Source organism: Saccopteryx bilineata, chromosome 2, assembly GCF_036850765.1.
Source record: "Saccopteryx bilineata isolate mSacBil1 chromosome 2, mSacBil1_pri_phased_curated, whole genome shotgun sequence".
Taxonomy (NCBI): Eukaryota; Metazoa; Chordata; class Mammalia; order Chiroptera; family Emballonuridae; genus Saccopteryx; species Saccopteryx bilineata.
In genome coordinates, this window is record NC_089491.1 from 260909404 (window position 1) to 260928556 (window position 19153).

Consider the following 19153-nt stretch of genomic DNA (forward strand, 5'->3'; position numbering starts at 1 on the left):
AGCATGCAGGAGATTCTAACAAGGTAGAGAAGCCAGGATTGGCTTGGGGGTCAGAAGAATTGGAAGTCTCTCAACTGCGTTCCCAGCGGCAGGACTCTGCACAGATCTCTTGCTCTTGCGCTAAGGCTCAGTTTCCATTTCTGTAGAACAGAAATAATAGCCTATCCCCTCCTAGGGCCATTGACATGTGTACCATGCCCAGCACAGTGCCGGCACACAGTGGTGCTCAACAAATACTGGTCTCCACATACCAGCGTGCCTCTCCTGCCATGCCTTAGCCCAAGCTGTTTGACCTTCTGGGGACACCCTTCCCCACTGCTACTCAAGTCCAGGCTCCGCAGGCATGGCCGTGTCCTTCTCAAGTGGCTCCCAGTACAATGAGGGAACCAATGTGCAAGCACACAACGACAGCACAGAGGAGTGTGGGGGCCTAGGAGGCTCAGGGGTGGGGAGAGCTGAATGGGAGGATTGGAGTATTCTGGAAGAAGTGGTGTGTGAAGCAAACAAAATAAGCAAGGTGACGTGGGTGCTCTGAACAGAAGGGTACTGGGCAGCAGGAAAACAATGCGTTGGGTGCTGAGGACCCTGAGGATGCTCATATAGACCTCTGTTACAGAGAGAAAGGCAGTGGGCAACCACGGTTTACAGCTGGGAGCTGCTCTCTGATGGAAAGCGTGGCTACTGGAGGTCTCTCTGGCCATGGAACTGGCACTGAGAGTAATCTCCACTGGTTATAAGCACAGTGGGGGTGGGGAGGGGGCGCTTCAGAAAGCTGGAGGTGGTCACGCTGGTGCCAAGGCCTAAAGATGGCTACACAAAGCTAGTGATCTCCTCATCACTAAGGACTACAGATGATTTAGAACCTTTTAGAAAAATGGTCAACCCTAGGGAAATAGGTCATGTACAAGAAGGAAAAAGGAAGGAAGGGAGGGAGGGAGAGAGGGAGGGAGGGAGGGAGGGAGGGAGGGAGGGAGGGAGGGAGGGAGGAAAGGAGGAAGGAAGGAAAGGAAAGGAGGAAGGAAGGGAGGGAGGGAGGGGAGAGGGAGAGGGAGAGGGAAAATGAAAGAATGAGAGAAAGAGAGAGAAAGAAAGAAAGAGAGAGAGAAAGAGAGAAAGAGGAAAGAAAGAAAGAAAGAAAGAAAGAAAGAAAGAAAGAAAGAAAGAAAGAAAGAAAGAAAGAAAGAAAAGAAAGAAAGAAAGAAAAAGAAAAGGTAAGTGACTCAAAGATACACAGTGTGTCAGATCCCAGAACACAAGGTCTTCAGCCAGGACACAGGAATGAGGTGACAGAGGGGAAGGAACAAAAGTGTCAAATTTGGGGTCGGGCCAACTGGGGATTCTAGTCTTGTCTTTGTCACTTAAAAGCTATATGCCCTTGGACAAATAGCTTCATATCTCTGAGCCCGGTTACTCCTCCTGAGAAACATGTGTGATAATACTTCTCCAATGACCCTTAGGAGGATTAAGTCAGAGAAAGCTCCTGGCAGAGCCTCTGGCACAAGCTCATAATCCCCAATCCTTCTGTGCTGTTGATACCTGGGTCATAAAACACAAATATGTCCCAGGCCAAAGTTTGCAGTGTGACAACCAGAAGCAAACTGCAGAGGAGGCAAGCATTATTATTATTACCACTGCTGCTGGGCATTTTTTTAAATCCAGCAATGTTACAGAAAAATAAATTATAGAGAAGAAGAAAATAATATAAAAGCTTTGTGATTCCAAATGTGTCCAGGTGCCTTGGCAGATCTCAAGTAAGTCCCATTTAAAAGCTGAAATGTGGCAGGCAGCGAGGGCACACTGCAGGGACTGGCTGTGGCGCTGACAGAGAGGGGAGGTGGCAACGAGGTCCAGCAACACCCCAGGGGTCTCCGTGCTTCTGCCCTGGGCCCCAGCTCTAGCTGACTGCCCGAGCCCCACACCCTGCTCCTCTGCTCTCCAGCCACACTGCACTTTTTGCTATTCCCCCGACATTTATCTCACTATCAGGTGCTCTGCATAACAGGAATGGTGGCCTCACTGCACCTAACTTCACTCTTAGTCCAAGACCAGTTTGTTGTCGCCTCCTCCAGGCAGCCTTCTTTGATATGCCTCTGCCAGCATATCCTCAGCCTACACATATATACCTCTATTCAGGCACCTACCACTCTGGCTTGGACTGATCTGCCTTTGTGGCCATGGCAGCCCCCATTCACCTTCAAGACAGAAGTCCTTTGTGACAGAGACCTAGCTAGGTTATCTTTCTGGGCCAGTGCCTGGGACTGAATAAGATCAATAGCTATCCATTGATGAACGAATGTCAATGAACCGCCAGTTAGTGTCCCCACATAAAAGTCACCGATGCTGGGGTAGAGTGTGTCTACCCACTGAGGCAGGCCCACAGTTCTAGTAATCCTGGGTTTGAAGACTCTGGAATCTCAGGCTGGCTGAGGGGTGGGAGCCCCAAACCTCATAATCCCCTCTTTGGTTTCCTCTGCCATTCGCAGCAACTTCCCCAGCTCCCAGGACACAAGCAGTGGATCTGAAGAAAGCACAAGATCCCCAAAGCCCCAGGAAATGTCTTCAAAGACACCAGCCACTACACTTATAATGAAAGTGTAATTAGCCTAGCTCTGCCCATCTCAGTAGCAAGGTTTAGAAAAATAAAAAGACATGGTGTTAGCTACATCGCCACATGTGGGGCACGCTCATTCATTCATTCACTTAACAAAACATCCTGTGTGTGCCTGGCTCAGGGCTGGGCCTGGCGTACTACGCAGAGAACAGGACACAAAAGAATCCCCATCCATCCTTGCGAAACCACGGTCGAGGGGAGGCAGACTGGAAGTAAACAGTGTGATACACAATGAGAGATTGTTTCCAAGGAGATTATTAAATAAAAAATTTAAAAAAAGACCATAACAGGAGGCCTCTACTTGGACAGAGACCTCAAAAGCTGGAGGTGGTCACGTTGGTGCCGAGGCCTAAAGATGGATACACAAAGCTTTTATGACTTCATCATTAAGAACTACAAAAGGGTTTAAAATCTTTTAGAAAATGGACAACACTAGGAAAATAGTTCAGGGAATCACGACTCCACTGTGACTGTCTGGTCATTAAAAATATTGTTTGCGAAAGTTTCCATGATGTGCAGTGTGTTACAAACTATATAAAATATTTATAGGAAAAATACTGAGAGGAAATCTGTAAAGTTACTGGCGCCTGTTTTTTTGGCTCTGTGTGTGTGTTTTGGTTTTTGTTTTGTCTGTATGTTGTGTTTTTTTCTGATTTGTTCATAGAAGGTATTATTAAGTTCCTATTTATTTATTTATTTATTTATATCAAGTGAGAGGAGGGGAGGCAGGGAGATAGAATCCGGTAGGCACCCTGACCAGGATCCACCTGGCAAGCCCTCTACTAGGGCGATGCTCTGCTCATCTGGGGCCACTGCTCCATTGCTCAACAACTAAGCTATTTTAGCACCTGAGGTAAGGTTACGGAGCCATCCTCAATGCCCAGGGACAACTTTTACTTGAACCATTCAAGCCATATCAGCAGGAAGGGGAGGGGAGGGGGAGAGAGAGAAGGGAAAGGAGAAGCAGATGGTTGCTCCTCCTGCGTGCCCTGACTGAAAATTGAACCTGGGACTTCCACATGCCAGGCCAATGTGCTACCACTGAGCCAACCAGCCAGGAACTATTAGGTTTTTAAAAATAAATGCTTTATCGGCCCTGGCCAGTTGGCTTAGTGGTAGAGCGTCAGCCTGGCGTGTGGGAGTCCCGGGTTCGATTCCCGGCCAGGGCACACAGGAGAAGTGCCCATCTGCTTCTCCATCCCTCCCCCTCTCCTTCCTCTCTGTCTCTCTCTTCCCCTCCCACAGCCAAGGCTCCATTGGAGCAAAGTTGGCCCAGGTGCTGAGGATGGCTCCAAGGCCTCTGCCTCAGGTGCTAGAATGGCTCTGGTCGCAACAGAGCAACGCCCCATATGGGCAGAGCATTGCCCCCTGGTGGGCATGCCGGGTGGATCCCAGTCTGGCGCATGTGGGAGTCTGTCTGACTGCCTCCCCATTTCCAGCTTTGGAAAAATACAATAAATAAATAAATAAATAAATGCTTTATCAAAAATATAAACTAGAAAAGAGATAAAGCCTGTAGCACAAAAAATCATGGCATGCACGGCTCAGAAAAGGGGATTCGGGACCTCATGGGCCACTAAGGCTTTGCCCCATCCAACTAGTCCAGTGCTGCCACGCCACCCAGGATAATACTGAATAATGACAAGAGTGATAAAAGCTGAATTGGCTGCGTTCCAGGCACAGTTCAAGTACTTAATAGGCTTTACCTCATTTCAGGCAAGGGGGACAATCACCATCCCTGTTTTACCAGTGAGGAATCTGAGACCCAGGGATGTGATGTTGCTTTGCCTAAGGCCTTCCAGTCTAAAGGCTGGGACTGGGATTTGAACCGGGTTCTGCCAGACTCCAGAACCCATTTCTTAACCACTGTCATCAGTGAATTTTCCAGGGACGATGCAAGCAACTATTACAGATAAAACAGAGGCAGAGCTGACCAGAGTCAAGGGGTTGGCCAGAGGAAGCTGAATTTGGGCTATAGAATTGCCAGGTAAAGTGCAGAGACATCTAGTTAAACTTCAATTCCACATAAACAATGGATATACTTTCAGTATAAGCCGACCCCCTGACAATATTCATGTATCAGAAGTGCTGGCCTCACTGCACCTACCCTACCTTTCCTTTCAGTCCAGGGCCTGCTCGGGTTTACCTCCTCCAGGAAGTCTTCTTTGATACGATGCCCACCCTCCAGAGGTCTGCCCATGCGACATGTGGGACACACTTACATGAAAAATAATTTCATCCTTTTCTGAAATTCAAATTTAATGGGGCACCCTACATTTCCCGAGCTTTATTTGAGTTATATGTGACAAATAAAAATGATCTACTTTTAAGTGTACAATGGGATGATTTAATATACATGTATACTATGAAATGATTAAGTTAATTAACACATCCATCACCTCGTGTAGTTACCATTTTTGTGTGTGTGGTGAGTACACTTAAGACTTACTCGCTTAGGAAATTCAAGTAGACAATAAATACAGTAGTCTCCGCTATCGTCACCATGCTGTACGTCAGATCAGGGGTAAAAAAATAAGTTCTGGGCATCCTGTGTTTTTATTTGCTGAATCTGGCAACTTCGGGGGCCCGTACATAGCAACTCCTATTCTTGTGGGCTATGTCCTGACCACCCAATTCCCTCACTGAGAAAGTACTGGCATTGCCCAGCCCCAGAAAACACGCCCAGGCTTGTGTCAAATACTAGCGAGCTTTCAGGCTTTATTTTTGTTGTTAGAAAACAGAGAAAACACTCCCCTGATCCCTGCCAGGTAGCAGAGAACAAAGGAGCACCCTACCAGTGCTCACAAGTCAACCTGTCTTAAAAAAAAACACCCTCTAGAAATGCAAAAGAAAAAGAAAAAACCAAACTGCTTCCCACAGCCTCCTTGACACGCCTCACGCTGCGACCCCCACCCCCACCCCGTGTGGATTGTGAACAAGCAGGTCAAGCTGGGGAGAGCTCACAGGGCGGGGCTCAACCCTGCTCCGCCTCAAAAGCAACAGGAAATCTAACAATAACCCTCTTGCTGATTCCAATAGATCCGCTGGGCCAAAACGCGTGAAATGAACAAGAACACCCAGTGCTGAGACAGCCTTTCATCCTCTGGCATCATCGCACTTGAGGTCTGAGCTCCTGACTGTCCCCCCAGGCCCTGCCCGATCATGAGGAGAAAGGGCATGCAAGAAGAACACACTGTAGATTCCAACCCCCCAATGCAAAGGCATTGGGAAGGGGAAGGGTGGATTAGACCCCAGAATTTAAAGATGGGGAGACACATCGCCTCACTCTGACCCACCCCACCCACTGCAGTGGTTCTCAGAGGGAGGCTCCTGGACCAGCAGCATGGCAACACCTGAGAACTCATGAGAAATGCATATTCCCAGGCCCTGCCTCAGAGCTACCGAATCAGCAGGTTTATGGACAGTACCCAGCAGGGTGTGTGCGCACGTGCGCACGCACACATGCATGTGCACACACACATCTGTGACAGGTTTATAAGGTATAATTAACAAAGGATGAATGACCATTTTTAAAATACACAATTTGGTAAGCTTTGACACACACGCCTGTGAAACCATCACCACAATAAAGACAATGGACATGTCCGTAGGCACCAACAGCTCCCTTTTATAATCCTTTCTCCCCTCCTCCTGCACCTCCCCTGTTCTGTTTTCTAGAGGCTCACACACATGAAGTCATACCGTGCTCTCTGTCTTTCATCTGAGATTTTTCTCTCAGCATAACCATTTTGAGAGCCACTGCATTCTGGGATAGAGCACCAGTTCATTTTGATGGCTGAAAAGTAGACTGTCTTTATGACTGCCTCACAATGTTTCCATCCGTTCACTTGTGAATAGACACCCTGGGAGTTTCCAGGTTTTGGCTGCTCCAAATAAAGCTGCAGTGACTTCACGCAGAAGTTCTGTAGGGACGTGCACTGGTGCCCCTCCACATACGCTCCTAGGAGTGGGGCAGTGTGTCACGTGGGAGCGGTGAGTTTCACTTCCTATTTTACATCCTGCCAGCAGTGGACGAGACTGCCCATCACCCCAAATTCTCACCTGCACTTGCTATGACAGCCTGGTCATTGTGTAGTGGCATTGCCCTGTGGCTTGGTTTAAATTTCTTTAGTGACCAACAGTGTTGAGAGTATTTTCCTGTGCTCGTTTGTCATCCACATACTGTTTGGTTCCATGCCTGAGGTGACGTATCTAGTAAGTGTCAGAGCTGGAGTTTGAGCCCAGAGAGCCTGTGGCCAGAGCACACGTGCTTACCATTACGTACACCACTTCCTGATTCTTTGTTTGTACATTTCATTTCCTCACAAGCTGAGACCCTACAAAGGTACCCTTTCCTCTGCCACAGGACCAGCCCTTGCCAACTGTAAACCCCAATGGCAAAGGAGACGAGTCACACAGGAGAGCTCTCCATCACCCCCCTACCCTGGCCACGGGGCCAAGCCACCCGCACACACCCAAAGGATGTCCTCCTCACCTTCGACCAAACGCCCATGCCGAATGAGCTGCTGTCTGCCATCTGGTGCAGGTGTAGCTCTGTCCTAGATGCACAGAAGGGACCAGACATAAGGGAGGGCCCACTCACATCAGTGGCCTGGCAGGGCAGGTGGTCACCATGATGTGGGGCTCCCCACAATGCCCCAGGAAGTCCCAGGGCCTTCCCCAGGTCCTATCCCACCTCCCGAATATTTCTCCCTCACGGCCCTCATTCGGCCCTTCCTCAGTGCCAGGAAACCCTGGAAGAAAGAGCCATGGACTTAAAACAGGGAAGCGGGTTCTAACTCCAGATCTGCCAACAGGATGTGTGGCCTTGCTCGAGGATATTAAGACCAGCCAACTCGAGGGAGCCCTTGCTATATGTGAAGTCCAAAGCTCACTCATGACAGCCCCACAAAATAGATGCAATAGTATTCCCACATTACAGATGGCAAAACAGAGGCAGTCAAGAGTTAAAGAGTTAACGTGCCTCCCACACAGCTAGCAAACAAAGAGCTATCTTGCCACCCAAGCCCTCCCCTGGCCTCTGTCACCACCCTAGAAAGTGACATGATGTTTAAAGCCCCTTCCAGTACACTGAGGTTCCTTAAAGAGGGAGACCTGAGGTGGGCTGCCCAATCCTGCAGACCTGAGAAACACAGGCAGAGTGGGAGGTGGAGGCACGGCCCCGCCCCGCCCCACCCCGCCCCCCTCCAGGCATGCTCTGCTCACAAACACATCCTCGTGGAGCCCAGCCTCAGAGCCCCACAACCCTCCATGGGGGCTCATATTGGTTCCTGGGAAGTGGAGTTCTCTCACCAGTCCCCAGTTTTCGCAGTTCTGGGAGGGCCTTCTCCCCTCGTCCTCTGATGATCCCAGACCCCTGGCCTCTGTCTCACACCCAGGACAGAGCCCTGTCAGACAGACTCTGAGTCCAATCCCAGCCCTGCCATGGGGAGTCCCTTCCAGGCAAGAGCTCCAGGCCCAGACCGGAGCTCCACGCAGGGGTACAGGACTGATGACCCCAATGGGGGTCACCAGGGAGGTGTGTCTGCCCTCCAGTGTTCTCAGAGACGAGGAAACAGAGGCCCCTGAGATGAACCACTCACCGGAAGCCAGGGAGCTGGAGGAGGGGACTCAAACCCCATGTGCAGAGTTTATATATTAATTACATTCTCCCTCCCATGGGCACCCCTACTATGCGTTACACACAGTGCCTGCTGGCTTCACATGGGATCAGGTTTAAACGACCGCAGACTGGCACTCATAGGTACCCATTCTACAGAAAGGGAAACTGAGGTTCAGAGAGGAACACACAGGGCAAAGCCTGTGGCTTTGAATCTAAACAACATCCCTCTGACTGTCCAGTCAGTCCTTTACAGAGTACGCCCATCAGGACCTATGGAGGTGACCCCCAGGAGGCCCTCCAAGATGCCTCGCCTGGCGACCCTGCTGGCCGCTCCACCCAGTGCCCCCTTGTCCCGAGGCGCCCCACTCAGGCAAACCGCCATGTGCACTCAAGGCCACCACAAAATTTAGAAACTTCTAGAACACTTGGCGTCTGCTGTCCTTGCCCTCCTCCCGTGCTGCTGTCAGCCCTGGACCAACATGCCAACATCACACCAGACAGCCTCCACCATCTCCCAGCACTTGTAACTACCTGTACATGTGAGCTCCCAGCTATCTGTGAACTATCTCGCTTCAGCCTGCAAGGTCAGCCAAGGTATTATTTCCACTTTACCGAGGAAGAAAGCAAGGCTCAGGGTGGATGACACTTAGCCAAGGTCACCCAGCCCAGGGGCAGTACCAGGCAGCTGGAATCAGAGGCCAGGATCCTAACCACTGGGGTCCACGGCCTCTCAGCTCTGGGCAGAGCGAAGGCGGGGCCTCTGGAGAGCGGGCACCCGTTGAGTGACTGCCCTCGGCGATCCCAACCCGGCCCAGTGGCTCACCTGAGATCCAGGTCCAGTCCCGCCAGCATCTGGGAGAAAACCTGGAAGCTGCCTTCCCCTTCCAGCTGCCGCGCCACCCGGCTCTTCTCCAAAAGCATAGTCTGCAAGAGGAGAGGACGGGCACCTGGTAGGCACGGGGTGCGTCGGCCCCACACCCGGTGCCCAGCGACCCTGAGTCCCCCACAGGGTGCCCCTCCTCGAGACAACATCTCAGGTCTGAACTCCCCTGGACACCTTCGTATCAAAACTTATCAGTCCCTGTCTCACCGATGTAGAGTCCATCCAGGGACTCCGCAAATGTAACCGACTCGTTCGGATGAAGGCGTCTCAGAGGAAGAACAATGACCCAGAGCCACACAACAACATACTCTTATCTCACAGAAGCCTCTAGTAACGTGACCCAAAGGGTCATGAATGGTTGGATTTCAGGACCAAGATGGGAAAGGGACTCCCTGGACTTCAGTGAGTTTTCCTTGAGTCTGCGTATGATCCGAGCGTCACACACAAACAGCATTTCTAATAACCTAATCCTATTTCCTGTTCAAACAGCACGTTTGGGGGAGGGGAGGGATGTGGGTGATGTCGGAGCCGGGAACAAGCAGGCGTGTGCTCGTCACACCCTGACGGCACGGGAGGCTGGCGAGCGTCTGCTTCTTTTCAGCTTCTAAGACCCAACTAATGAGCGGCTGCATTACATATTTGTTCATGAATATTTCATCCCCGTGGTATTCTGAGGTGCGAACGGGCCAGCTTGCTCTAGGAGGGGACTTTCTGGGTCACTGAGTGAGGTGGGGAGGTGCTGGCACCATTCAGATGCATTGTGCCAGGGTCCCAGGAGGCATGGGCTCTGCTACGTGGGGCTGGGGAACCTGCAGCCCCGGGACCACCCTCTCCCTTCCTCCGAGAGGCCTCACCTGGAGCTGAGCAGCTGTGACTCGGCCTGTGGCATTGAAGTCCAGTGACATCACCATGGTGAACCGGGTGGCGCTGCGGCTGTGGCCAGTGGACACGGAGCCAAAGGCCCGGAGGAGAGTGAAGGTAGCTCGAATCTTCTCCACTGTGGGGGGCACAGGATGGAATGTCACAATGGCCCTGGTGCTGCCACCCCCACCTTTCATAGGACTACCTTCCTCACTGGCCCCTGTTTCGGGGCCAGATCCCATCCTGGCCCCGGGCCCAGGCAGGCTCCTTGCCATACCTCTCCTGACCTTGACTCTAAACCACTCACATTTCAGTGCTGGCCTGGCCCTGTGCTGCAAGTGGGGGTACAGGGGGGCAGGAATGAATCAAGAAGGGAATGGCACACTCTGGTGACAGGGGCTGCCCTAGCACCTCCTGGGCCTGACGGGGTCTAGGAGGAAGGCAGGGCACTAACATTCTCAGAACCCCAAGACAGTGTGTTTTAAAACCCCTGCAGTTTCCCCACAACTATTTATTGAGCACCTGCTATGTATCAGGCATTGGGCCAGGCACCTGGATACAGCCTAGCCTGAATCCCACTCTCTAACACACAGCAGAACTACATTTTAGGGAAGCAAGACTGGCGTCTCTCCCTGCTGTGTCACCAGGCCCCCAGGCACACAGCAAGGGATCAGGAAGCACCCAAACGACCCCAGGAGAAGAGCAGCAGAACACAGTAGTTAGCAAGTTTGAATATGGGCTTGGTCCTTTGCTAGTACCTCGACTTACAGCAAATCAGTTAGCCTCCCTGGGGCCCAGGTACCCTGTCTGTAAGATGGAATCACACCAGTAGCAACCTCAAAAAAAAAAGCACCTACCCCATGCAGTTGCCATGAGGACTAAGACTTAACAATGGCAAGTGCTTAGAATGAGCTCCCAGTGTGCTGCTGTTAGTATTATATTTATTAGAAATGGAAAAGCAAATATTGCCGAGGCCATGTATTCCTGGCAGGGAGAATGCTGCCTCCAGGAGGGCAGAAACTGATTTGGGGGACGGGGGATTTTTACTTTCTTATGCATAGAGCAGATATACATATGTAAACAGATCATGGTATAACTGTAGCATTGGAATATCATGGTGGGGAGATGATTAGGGGATAAAATGTTTTAAAAGACTCCTTAAGAGAGAGAGAAAAAAATTTTTTTGAAGACACCAGCCCAGGGATCACAGCTGTGGCCAGACCGCCTGTCCCCTCCGCCACATGCCGCCACCTCCCGGCTACCAGCGCTGCCAGCACTTGGCGCAGAGCATTCAAGTCCTGCACACACAGAGACGCTCAGTTGCCCCCTGCGTGCCCGCTCCTCAAGGACACAAGCCACGCCCCCGTCTTTACTAGCAGGTCCTCCGTACAGGACAGCAGGCCGTGCGTGCGCTGCGCGGGGACACCACGTCAGAGGGGCGTGTCACCTGTGCCACACCGCCACAGGTTTGTGCGCGCTCGTCAGAACGACGCTCTGGAACGTGGCAGCTGAGTGCTTGGGGCTAACATGGTCAGTGTGGGGTGAGTGCCCCGTACACGGCTGTGAGTGTCGTGAGGAGGGGAGTGGCCCCGCCCAGGAGCGAGCACGGGATCTGTGCATATGCTGAGGGGATGCTAGGCGAATGGGTATAAGGAGGAGCAGCCCCGCACCCCCCTCCAACTCCTCCACTCCCTCCCCACAACCACATTGCAGGTCACCCGGAGCCAACTGTACCTGAGACACTGCCATCCACACTGCCAGCCATCCCCACCAGGTGCTCTAGGACCTGTTCGCAGCAGGTGGTCTTCCCAGCGCCGCTTCGGCCCAGGGCCACGATGCTCTGGTCTCTCCGCTGGCTCAGCAGCGCCCAGTATGCCCGCTGAGCCAGGGAACCAATGTGGGCAGGCAGGCCATCCCGGCGGCACCTGGGCACCTGCAGGAATATCCTAGGCATCAGCCTTCACACCCCAGCTTGTGCCCAGGAAGCACTAGAAGACAGCACTCTCCTCCCGCCCCCCGCCCCGGCCTCAAGTCCACATCCATGTCCATGCCCCTCTTCCTACTCCAGTCTCATCATGGAAGTCTCACATTTTACTGGGAAGAGCCCCATCCGGGCATCTAGTCCTGTGCCTGGCCCACTGTGACTCCTTGGGCAGCTTCTGACCCTACTCTGCTCCCGGTCTCCTCTTCAGCTAGTGGAAGGCTTGAACCAGACCTTCATCAGCTCATGGAGCTCATCTTACTCACTACTCAAATAATTGAGTAGTACCTGCCAGGTACTACTCAATAAAATGAAGCAGCTCAATAAAATGGCACAATCGATTAGTGATGCCTGCCATGGAAACAGAATGAGCCATGGTGGTATGTGTGCTATGTATTTGCCATAACATATTAGATAATACCTGAAGTCCCTTTCAGTTTGTTTATTTATGCATTCATCCATTCATTCATTCTTCATTCAATAATAAAATTTTGTTGAGTGTGCACTATGTAGCAGGCACTGTCCCAGGCACTGGGGGCACATACCACACAAAACAGATAAAGAAACCTCTGCCAACCAGGAGGAGATACCATTAAACACCTGTAGAATGGCTTAAACAATGTTTTCAAATTTTTTTAACACTCCCGACCAAGTTCTGGGAAAGATGTGGGGCAGCTGGAATTCTCATACCACGCTGGTAGGAATGCTGAATGACATAGCCACCTTAGGAAACTGGCAGTTTATTATGCAGCGAGATATGCACACATCACAGAACCCAGAAATCCCACACCGAGGTATCTACCCAAGAGGAAGTAATATTTATGTTCACAAAAGAAGCTCTATGTCCTTGATTATACTGTAAATGTATTCAAAATGACCAAAAACTACAAACAATACAAATGTCTTTAACTCGGGAACTAGGATAACCAACATCCTGGTTTTAGCATGGATAGTCTCATGTCCCAGAAAACCCATGTCCCCAGGACACAGGACAACTGGTCCCCCTACAGATGGATAAACAAGCCAGTGCAATAAAATATAATGAAGTAAAGGAACAAACAGCTATAACCGTAATAATAAGGGGGAATCGCAAATGCATTGTGCTAAGCGGAAAAACTCGATTAACAGGTCACATCCTGTATGGTTACATCCACTCGACTTCTCAGAAAAGGCGCAACAACTGTATAAGGACAGCCAAGGGCAGGACATGGGAGAGGGGATGACCACATAGAGAACTTTTGGGGGTGACAGAACTGTCTTGTAATTGATGGTGGGGGTGGTTATACATCTATACACATTTGTCCAGAACTTAACGGAACGGAACACCAACAAGGATGCTTATAACAGTATGTAAATTATACCTTAATAAATCTGACTTTGAAAAACAAAAAAAATCCCTGCCTGTGGAGCTTGTTTTCTGTTGGGAAAACACTGACGATAAACAGAACAAATAATTAAATTATATCAAACGGGAATCATTTTCAAGCCATGAGCCTGCATGAGATCACCAAGGAAGTGGCTGCTTAAAGAGGATGAAAGAGGCATGGGGCCGGGCCCTGAATTTGCAGAGGTCACGGGGACCAGCGAGGAGGCTTAGAAGGAGGACCAGCAGGACGGAGGGGACACCAGGAGGGAGAAGTACCGGAGCCAAGGAAGAGAGGGACGGGTCGGCTGTCAAACGCTACTGAAGGTCAAGTTGGAGGAGAATTGACCACTGAACCTGGCAGCTCAAAACTCACTGGGGACTTTGACGAGAGTTTGCTTTGCGTAGCCTTCAGGGAAAAGGGGAAGCACTGAAGACGGCGGGCGGGGGAAGGGCACCAAAGGGAACAGTGCGATGAGCCTGGCTGGAGGAGGACGGCAGAAGCCGAGAGGTCAAGTGGGCAACCAGTGGCCCCAATGAGGCATCGTCTGCATCCCCAGGGCTGTGCTGCAACTGGGGGCACAAATCCCGGTGTGGTGGCCCTCCTCCTAGCGTGGTCCCCCAGCTTGGGCCTGAAGGCGCCTCCAGTCCACTGTTGGCCTTAGTGTCCCAAACCCCGAGGAGGAGTAATGAATGAATCCAATCCTGGGTTTAGCAGGACCCCACAGCCAGCAAAGGTGGGAGCAGCCCCCATACTGCATGAGGCAGGCAAAGGGTCCCCAGGTCTGAGTTCTGAAGCAACCTCCTCCGGAACCACTGAAGTCCCAGGAACAGGCTATCTCATCCATCAGCTCCCCAGGCTCACTGTCTAGACCAGTGCTGGTCAACCTGGTCCCTACCGCCCACTAGTGGGCGTTCCAGCTTTCATGATGGGTGGTAGCGGAGCAACCAAAGTATAAATAAAAGGATAGATTTAACTACAGTAAGTTGTTTTATAAAGATTTATTCTGCCAAACTTAGAGAAAATCTGACATAAAGTACTTGGTAAGTAATTATTATTATATGCTTTAACTTACTGTAACTCTGCTTTATAAATTTTATAAAGTAAAGTTACTTCCCTACTTTATAAATCACCATTACTGTGGAACCGGTGGGCGGTTAGAAAATTTTACTACTAACAGAGACACAAAAGTGGGCGGTAGGTATAAAAAGGTTGACTACCCCTGGTCCAGACAGTAGAAGGGAGAATTCTGCAGGTCCAGGTCTCTGGGCACACACAGGTGCACGTATGCATACATACCCTTGCATGCTTGCACACGGACGTGCTCATGGGCACGTACACCCAACAGCTGTCAAGTCTCCACACACAGAGGCAGGCCTGTCTACACTTGACATGGTCACGCCACACTCATACCCACGAAGACCTGCACCCCCAGGCACACACCCAGCTCCCAGCCTCACAGTGGACCCAGACCCCAGGGAGAGAGGCCCAGCATTGCCCCACACCTCACCCAGGCCATCTTCAAGGCGGCCCCATTCCTAGCCTTACTGCAGGTCTGTGGTGCCACCTGGTGGCCATGTGAGGAACCAGGCATGGCTCAGACAAAGAACAGCAGGTGGATATGGGTTTGGGTGTGAGAGGCGGATGACTGGAGGGAAGGATGGGGCCCTTGGTTAAGGCTTCAGGGGGATCATGAGACTCAGAGGCAGAGAGGAATCTCAAGACTCCAATCCCTCCTCAAAGGGCATGACCCAGTGCCTGCACTATTTGACCCAGGTTCTGAAATGGATGCCTCAATCCAGGACAGCCTTGCCTTAGGAATGTATACAAAACGTTCCTTCCAGGGGCTCCTAAGAAGACAGAGGAGCCACTCCGCTGCTCCTGAGGCTCAGGGGCCTTGGGCTGCAGTAACAGAAGCGTGGTCCTCACAGCAAGAGACAGGAGAGTGCACATGCCAAGCCATCATCCGTTCAGGCCTGGCCATGGACAGCCAGGCTGGGGAGGGGCCCGAGACGCAACTGAAGATGTGGGGTGGGGTGGGGTGGGGGGGTGTCCTGGGGAAGAGAAGTCTGGAGGGGGGGTTTCAGGGCCACCGTCTCCTCTTTATTGGCCAGGAATGTCCCCTGGGACTCTAGAGCAGCAGTTCTCAACCTGTGGGTCGCAACCCCGGCGGGGGTCGAACGACCAAAACACAGGGGTCGCCTAAAGCCATCGGAAAATATATATTTATTATACAATACATTTTATTTTTTACAATACATTTTTAAATAAAATAAGAATTTCCGATGGCTTTAGGCAACCCCTGTGTTTTGGTCATTCGACCCCCGCCAGGGTCGCGACCCACAGGTTGAGAACCTGCTCTAGAGGGTTTTTTTTTTATTTTTCTGAAGGTGGAAACAGGGAGAGACAGTCAGACAGACTCCCGCATGCACCCAACCGGGATCCACCCGGCACGCCCACCAGGGGGCGACGCTCTGCCCCTCCGGGCATCGCTCTGCCGAGACCAGAGCCACTCTAGCACCTGGGGCAGAGGCCAAGGAGCCATCCCCAGCGCCCGGGCCATCTTTGCTCCAATAGAGCCTTGGCTGCGGGAGGGGAAGAGAGAGACAGAGAGGAAGGAGGGGGGTGGAGAAGCAAATGGGCGCTTCTCCTATGTGCCCTGGTGGGGATCGAACCCGGGTCCCCCGCACGCCAGGCCAACGCTCTAGAGGGTTTTTCATCCCCAATTGAAAGATGAGAAAACCGAGGCCCGAGAGGCATCATGATCTTTCCCAGGCACCTGCAGTGTGTTAGCAGGTGTTCTAGAGGCCTGCGTCTTCCCAGACCAATGGGCCTCCAGGACAGTGCCTAGATATGACATTTGACCTGTGACAGGGCTCCCTGCCTTCACCTTTGCCCCATTCCCTCTCAGCAGCCAAGGGCATCCTCCCACAAAGTGAGTCAGACCATGTCACTGCTCTGCTAAAATCTCCATCAGGCTCAGAGTAAAAGCAAAATCGTTTTGACCCCACCCACGTTATCTTCACTACTCTGGGCCTGTCTTCCCCGCTGGAACAGGAGCTCCACGAGGCAGGCTCACGCCCTTCTCCTCCCCCGCTCTTTCCTCTGTGCCTGGCATAGGGAGACCTCAATCACATCTCAATCAATAGTCCTGAGTGAATGAAAAGGATCGGTTCTCGTTACTCAGTTGCGGCTGCAGACCTTTCCACAAGGTGGCGCTGAGGGAATCCTTAGCTGGGACTGTCTTGACAGAAACCAGCCATTTCTACACTTCCCAAGAAAAAATAAGTAAAAGCAGAACCAAGGCTTCTGTTTCCTGAGTTACATGTGGGTGTCCGGGACTCCCCAGACCAGATGGGGTTCAGAGCGCAGGGGAGCCGATGACCTGGGTTTCATCCCAACTCCTCCACTGGCTGAATGTGAGAGTTTAGCAGCTGGCCCAGACAGTGCCCATCTGTAAACGGGGTAGTTATGGTGTCTGTCTTTTCAGGTGGTGTGATATGTAAAGGTGCTTGAAGCAGTGCTTCGCAGATAGCTGACACTCATTCAAATTTTCTCTCATTATTATTGTTTTTAATGCTCCTATTGTCTCTAAGTTACTCGTCTTGCCCCTCTAAGGAATAGGGGTCCCATGGTTCTTGATGACCCACAATGCCCATCACACCCCCACATCTCGTGCCTGGCAAGATGCTGCTCACAGACAGGTTTACAGGGGACTCTGGCTGCTCTGTGCCCCCCTGAGATGCAGAGCAATCTGTCGCCCTCCCCTCCTGTGCCCGTCCCTGTCCCCGTTCCCTGGTTGCCCCTCACCTTGCCTGCAGAGGGCGTCGGCAGCCCCCGGGGCTGGAGGGCGATCAGGTCTGGCCCGGTGGCGGTGTACGGCAGCTGAGCCCGGTAGCGGTGCAGAAGCGTGTTCAGGACACTCGATTCGTTGACATTGACCAGGGAGGCCAGGTCCTCGGCCTGATCCAGCTCCGGGGGGTTGGCCTGTGAACCGTCACAGAGTGTCCCGTGGCTGCTTGTGCCCCCACACCACCACCACTCCCTTACAAACAGAGCCCTGCCGGCCCTGTCCCTGGAAAGCTGTGCCAAAGACCAGAACAGAACACAAGGACTCGAGAGAGCCAAAAAACCCTACAAGTGACAGGGACGCCCCTTCTCCTGTGCCCCTGGTGTGGTCTAAGGGCCACCCCTCTGTTCACAGTGGTCCCTCCTTCCTGCGCCCACTGTCCTGCGAGGGGAGGGGCTCGGAACACAGCAAGATTCGGAGTCTGCTGCATCTCAAACACCAAGCTTGGTGTTCCCAAGCCAGGCCGTGTCCACTGCTGTTCCTCCTCTCCTGAGACTTGTGGGGGAGCGCTCTGTGCCCCTGTGACCCTCAGGGACAGAGGCCAACAGCAAAACTGCCCCGTTTCTCTGACAGTACCTCGTGTGTCCATCCCTTGGAAAAAAGCTCAGGCCCTTCTAGAAGCAAACGATGATTGTAGCTTCTTGGGGCATTTATGCTACAAGGCTTCCTACCATTCTTTCCAGCTTCAAGGAGTTTTCTGGGCCTCAGGCTCTGGGGTTTGGGCCAACTCTGAGCTCTCTTAGGAGTCATTCTTCCTTTTGAGAACACGGCCCTCTGCAAACTCCCAACACCACTGGGAATGGAGGGCGTGGGGTGGGCCAGGAGAGCAGAGAGGAATGAAGACGATCAAGGCCCACATGGGGCTCCTGGGGGAGACTCTTGATTAGCAGGCTTTGAGGGGTGTTAAACAAGCAGGACAGGACCTTTTCCTAAAATCATTATACTCTTATTTACCCTCAAATAGATTTATGGTACACCAAAAAAATTATGCAAAACAATCGGAAAAGCAAAACCAAAGGAATGATTAATACTCAAAATATACGCCATTATTCCCTACGCTATGGTTAATGGCAAGCAGCACAACTGCCTCTGAGTTCCCTGGCAGCCAGGGGGAAAGGGGGAACACGCTTTGCAGCATGATTTGCAATGACCATAAAAAGAAAAGCAATCAGATTCCTGGGTCAAGCAGAACTCTCAGTCCTAAGACCTAACAAACACATCTCTTAATGTTACTTCATAAAGGGGACACAGTGGGACAAAGTAATGACCCTCATAATATACCTCCAGTACAGCAATGAGTTCTTTAACTCCCTTCAAAGCATCAAGCCCAAGTAGAGTCTATAATCAGGTACAAAGAAGCCTCTAGAAGGATGGGGCAGGCCAGAGGGGAGCAGGCAGGGAGTGGGGTGGTGACTCACCCGATGAACATGCTCCTCGTCCACCTCCGTGACAGTTTTGTCGGCGTCAATGCAAAGTCGCACCCTTCCTGCCGGCAGGTCGGCTGTTCCCTCATCTGGCTTAAGCACCGTGGCTGGTGGACAGCCAAGGGGAGAGAGGAGAGGAGGGGGAGGGGGAGGGAGGAGGGGAGAGACAGGCTCTGAGCTGCTGAGCCAGGCCAGGGAGCTGGAGAGGGTGCCTGGAGCAGGTCAGAAAAGGACAGCCTCCTCTCCGAGTGAGGCCTGTTCACACGGAGGGTTCCAGATTGTGACTCCACACCCTTTAAGGACAGAGGCTGGGTCCAACTCATCTCGGGCTTTTATCAGCTGGCACAGAACCCCTGGATGGTGGGTTCACAACCCATCTCCTACCTAGACCTGGGATGGCAGCTGATGGCAGACAGGCTGCCATTTCCCTTTCCAGCACCCATGACAGACATCACTAATCAATCACTTTTCCCAGCTGCATTCTGACTGGGTCTTAGAATCGCTTCCCAGTACACGGTGGTCACAGCTAATGGAAAAAAGTGGGCTCGTGAGATGA

At 51.9% G+C, this 19153-nt stretch overlaps 1 protein-coding gene across 1 annotated transcript in view; it reads right to left on the reverse strand.

The window, feature by feature from the left end:
* MYO18B (myosin XVIIIB) overlaps nucleotides 1-19153 on the reverse strand; it is a 238619-nt gene that overhangs the window by 196143 nt on the left and 23323 nt on the right. The window contains exons 6-11 of the mRNA XM_066260272.1: nucleotides 18592-18704; nucleotides 17134-17310; nucleotides 11713-11911; nucleotides 9972-10114; nucleotides 9058-9158; nucleotides 7107-7170 (exon numbers count right to left, since the gene is read on the reverse strand). Coding sequence (XP_066116369.1) covers nucleotides 7107-7170; nucleotides 9058-9158; nucleotides 9972-10114; nucleotides 11713-11911; nucleotides 17134-17310; nucleotides 18592-18704 — 797 coding nt within the window. The remainder of the gene's footprint in view (nucleotides 1-7106; nucleotides 7171-9057; nucleotides 9159-9971; nucleotides 10115-11712; nucleotides 11912-17133; nucleotides 17311-18591; nucleotides 18705-19153) is intronic.